Source organism: Olea europaea, unplaced genomic scaffold (assembly GCF_002742605.1).
Source record: "Olea europaea var. sylvestris unplaced genomic scaffold, O_europaea_v1 scaffold3698, whole genome shotgun sequence".
NCBI lineage: Eukaryota > Viridiplantae > Streptophyta > Magnoliopsida > Lamiales > Oleaceae > Olea > Olea europaea.
In genome coordinates this window covers 22484-27669 of record NW_019256284.1, presented here as the reverse complement: position 1 = coordinate 27669, position 5186 = coordinate 22484, and the positions used below count along the sequence as shown (strand labels likewise).

Genomic DNA, 5186 nt, shown 5'->3' with positions numbered 1-5186 from the left:
TGCCATCACTTTCTTTCTTAAGAGTGGAAGTATTTCCTAAGAATTTAGAATAAGTCCAATATTTCTATGATCAAACATTTAGCAGTCTTCTTCTTGAATACTATATGGCTCATAACAAGATTTCACTAGATATGGATCCCGGAATATGGAGCCAGCTACCGGAGGAACTCCTCGAGAGGGTGCTGTCGTTTCTACCACTAAAAACTTTCTTGAATCTCAGATCAACTTGTAGAAATTTCAATTCTATCCTTTTCTCCCCTTGCTTCATTTCAAAACATTCACCTTCGTCTTCTTCGCCTTTCTCGTCTTTCATCCTCCTTTCACACCCACAGTTTCTCCAAAAGTGTCCTCTCTTCAATACTGTATTGAACTCCTGGTGCGATATGTCACTCTCCTTGCCTCCCATGCTTTCATGTCCACCTTCTTCAAATCTTCTGTCCAGTTCCAATGGCCTCCTCTGTTTTTCTATCCCCAGATCGTCTTGTTTCATTGTATGCAACCTTCTGGCGAGATCCATACGACGAATAAAGTTCCCCACATGTCCAGTTGACTTTGAGTTTCTTACTTTAGTTTCAACATCAAATGGTTACAAATTATTCATGCTATCTTCTTTTGGATCATCCACCATTCACGCCCTTGTATACGACTCCGTGCTTCGTTCCTGGCTACAATTCGATGCGTGCAATCAAATTTTGAGCCATAGCTATTATCAGAAGGGTACGTTTTATGACGGATGCTTGTATTTTACCACTCCTGAGCCTTTTAATGTTGTGTGCTTAGATTTTGATACTGGGAAGTGGGAGAGATCAAGAATTGAGTTGCCGGGAAGCCTTACATTTGTTCGACTAGCAAGCGATGAGGATCGGAAGTTGTATTTGATTGGAGGAGTTGGGCAGAGTGGGATCTCAAGAAGTATAAAGTTGTGGGAATTGGGAGAAAATGGAGAGAATTGGGTGGAGATTGAAACATTGCCTGAGATGATATGCAGAAAATTTGTGTCTGTTTGTTACCATAACTATGAACATGTTTATTGTTTTTGGCACCAAGGATTGATTTGTGTTTGTTGTTATACATGGCCTGAGATTTTGTACTACATGGTGTGTAGGAGAACTTGGCATTGGTTGCCAAAGTGCCCTTCATTGCCTGATAAATGGAGCTGCGGTTTCCGATGGTTTCCCTTTAAGCCCGAGCTATATGCCATTGTTTAATAAGAAAAACTTTAGCGAGGCGATTCGCATTGTCCTGCGTGGTGTGACCGTCCAATGGGAGCCCTCACCTCATCGGGTGGCCCACCCTTATCCAATGAGGTAAGGCCACATCATGACTTGATTTTTCCACCTTAAGTCCCGAGGTGGCCCTACCTCATTGGGCAAGGATGGGCCATCCAATGAGGTGGGGCTTCCCATTAGATGGTAGCACAACGTAGGATGGTACAATCGTTTCACCAAAATTTTTCTCCTGTTTAATAGTTAGAGGTGTCAAGAAGATGTATTGGGCCTCTACTAGAAAGCATTTACTATTCCTTTTCTGCAATTCTATGCAATAGTTTCTTTTACTAGGTCGGTCTTTCGATACATTTTTACACCTTTAATAATATTATTGATCACTAGATTCGCATATCTTGTATGTTTGTGGATTTGTTTCTTATCACCGATGTTAATATTGATCATGTTATTAGAAATTTTTCATTTCCTCGAAATTAATTAGTGTACAAAAATGGCTTTGATATGTTTGACTCTCAGTCCCTATTTGGCCTACATTTTAATTTTAATATATTTTTATCTTTTTTTTTTTAATTCGAAATTTTTCCTTCTTTTTTAATAACACATTTTTTGGAAAAGTACTTTTGCGAAATATATTTTTCTCAACTCAAGATCTTGTTAATATCGAGCCCAAACAAGGGCTTAATTTTTCTCACAGTTAATCCAGAAAGTGTTATATTTTTAAAATAAATATTTTTTTACGTTAAAATGTAGTATTTATTTAAAATAATAGTCAAACTTTGAATTCAGCATGCCAATGTCTTTATCATTTGACTATGGTAACTACGAGGACGGGGAAGCTTCCTATTATTACGTATTGGGGAAATTGTAGAAAATGGTCAAAAATTGATTGCATTCATGGATTTAAAAATGGATGAAAATACCCTTAATTTTTTTAAATTCATAATTAGATCCCAAAACACTTGCCTTTTCCCCCTCAATTTTAAAATTCATTTGTTTCTCTTACTCAATTCAACTAGCTATCCATTTGTCCACATCTCACCCACGAAGATTTTAGTCATCGTGCTACCATCGCGGTCTCATTTTCCATGAGAAAAATCCAAATCGACCTCAGATTAATTGGTCATTTTCGTTCATTTTCTTATTCACTTTAATCTGAATTTTCAATTCAATCATCAAAATCGATCTCTTGTTTTAGAGACAACTGTGTCTTTTTGAAGGTGAAGAAGTTAATCAGTGAGTGAAGATTTGGAGGGTTTTCTCTAAATTATATTAAATTTAGAAATTTGTGAAGAGGAAGAAGACAAGGAAGAATATTATAAATTATTGTTTATATTAATGAGATGAAAAAAATTATATAGAAATCTTGTTCTATGTTTTATCCTTTTCAAATGTTTTTTCTTTTTTTTTTCAAAAAAATAAAAAAATTATATATTACATGGATTCCATCAAATTTTTGTTACATTTATGTGCATTGTTTTTGTAGATTGAAGTTCTCGTGTATATCAATGCTAAAAAAAATGGAATTTTCTTGGAACCATTTATTAATTGATCATTAGATAAATGTTGGGCACTGATAAATCGGCGTTGGTTTTCATTAAATTTCTCATTGTTCAATTTTTTCAAACTCATTTTCAATCATATATTTCATAAAATTTTTAACTTTTATCAATTTTTCAACCATACTTTTCACCGATTTCTATCAAAATCTACTAAAATTTTATTTTTTACCCAAAACCAAACCAGGGCTAAGTAAAAATCCGCTCAATTTGCTACAAATTTTGAGATACTACAATTTAGAGTCTCTCTGAAATTTGAGATTCAACTTTTCATCTGAGTTTTGAATTTTAAATTTCTATCTACACGAGGTGACCAGTTCAAAATATCAATGCAACTCAAGGTTTCTAAAAAAATCAAGATTTCATCTTGGGGGGTTTTCAAAAAATAAAAATTAAAAAATCTACATTTATACTAAAATTCTATGTTTGAGTTCACATGTATAATTAGATGTTTGATTTTTCATAAGGCAATTTAAAAATTTTAATTTTGATTTATTTTATGTTAATAGATTAGATCTAGTTTTTCTCTGATTATTGTTATCCACAAGATAAATTGGACCTGTTTGAAAGAAAATGTATTTTAGAATAGTAATTTTTAGGAAAATATGTAGTTAAAGAATAAGAAAAAATGTAGGTTTACATGCAAAATTATTTTATGGGAGGGTGTGTGTGTGTTTGAAAATGAGTTTTGAATAAGGGTGATTATATTGTCACTACAATTTTTATTTGATAAACCATATTTAAATGCAGTTAAACTTCTTAATCTTTGCTCATTTCAAAAATTATTTTCTTAACTTTTTTTGTCGAATTTTTATTTTCAACCTTCTATTAATTAATATGTCTCACCCTTGGTAATGATTTCTATCAAAATATTTTATTTTTGTGCTTCGAAATGAGAAAAAATATTTTTCACATTTTTTATTTATTTATTTTTTAAAAATACGACAAAAAACTAAGTTATTTTATGTCATTTCAACCGCCTTTTGGACATAAAATTATTATCAAATACAAAATATGTTAACTAATGGCAAATTGAATGACAAAAAAAATCTTTAAGCATATAAATGCTATAATAAACAAAGATTAAGAAAATTAAGTGTAGTTAAAATGTAGTGCAAAATAATAATAATAATAATAATAATAATAAGGGAATTTGCACCCCATGTCACTTTCTGGAGAAAAACTATGGTGCAATCGAATGGGCCTCATCGAGTGGCCAAACTTCATCCCATGAGCTTAGGCCACCTCGAGATTTGATTCTCTCTCTTTCCACCTCAAATCTCAAAGAGGCCTCACCTCATTGAATGTGGGTAGCCACCTGATAAGGTGGTGGCTACTCATACGATAGTCGCACCATGTAGGGCAGTGTGATCGTTCTATCAAAGTTTTTTTTTCCAATTTTTGGTTTTGCATTTCAAAAACGTTGCTTTTAAAAATCTTTGCAAAAATGTCACTTTCAGACATTTTTGCCCCTCAAGAAAATTTATATACCCTATACGTCATAAATTAAATAAGATTTGAATACATGAAAAAATTGTACGAAAAAGAGAAAAATAATTTCACATCCATTTAATTCAAACATCCCATGAAACCAACCCAGCTGAACCTATACCCTGCCACCCCCCTCATTCTAAAACTAAAAATAAAATCGAAAGTAATTTGAAGAAATTTGAAGAAGAACAATTCCCAGTGCGAAAGAAAACAAACCCTCTCGTTAGTCTCTCTCTCTCTCTCTCTCTCAACCTTCTCGTACGTCTTCCTCTCTCAAAATCTCACACCGAAAATGTAAACGACGATATCTTCGTTGATCATGCCCAATGATTGCCACCTTTATCTGCTATTTCCGTCAATGATTCAAAAAAATTGAAAGAAAACCCCAATTATTCGTCTCTCTCTCTCTCAAGTCGCACTCAAACGCTCACTCTCACTATAGACTCGTTTTCAGTTTCTTTTGGTTCTTCTACTTTTCCTGTTCATTAGAATTTTTCCTCCATCTATAAGGGAAAAATTGATATTTTTGATGTACTTATGTGGGTTCATGTAGTGGATTTGTGGTATAGCTAATATTGTAAAGTGGAATTTACACAAATGTCACTAAAATTGAAAATGAAAAAAAAATTTGGACATTCACCAATTTCTTCCAAGAATGTCAATTTTTCCCTACAAAATGTCCACTTTACCCCTTAACACTTTTTTGGAGCAATAAATGCTTGATTTGAATGCAATTAATGTTATGATGTGATTAATTTATTTTTGGTTTAAATTTAATATTAAAGATATGATATTATATTGTATAATAAGATTTTTTTTGATTAAAAAATGGGTGAAATCTTTACAAAATACACACACACATACGAATTGAAAGAGCTTCTTCTTCTTCATCATCTCCACTCCATCATCAACA

At 32.7% G+C, this 5186-nt stretch overlaps 1 protein-coding gene across 1 annotated transcript; it reads left to right on the top strand.

Annotated features, from left to right (window-relative positions):
• The first annotated feature begins 43 nt into the window (after positions 1-43).
• LOC111386720 (F-box/kelch-repeat protein At5g43190-like) lies at positions 44-1664 on the top strand. Its single transcript, XM_023011185.1, has one exon. It carries the CDS (start codon positions 105-107, stop codon positions 1206-1208), a length of 1104 nt encoding a protein of 367 aa, XP_022866953.1. The 5' UTR covers positions 44-104; the 3' UTR covers positions 1209-1664.
• The last annotated feature ends 3522 nt before the right edge of the window (positions 1665-5186 follow it).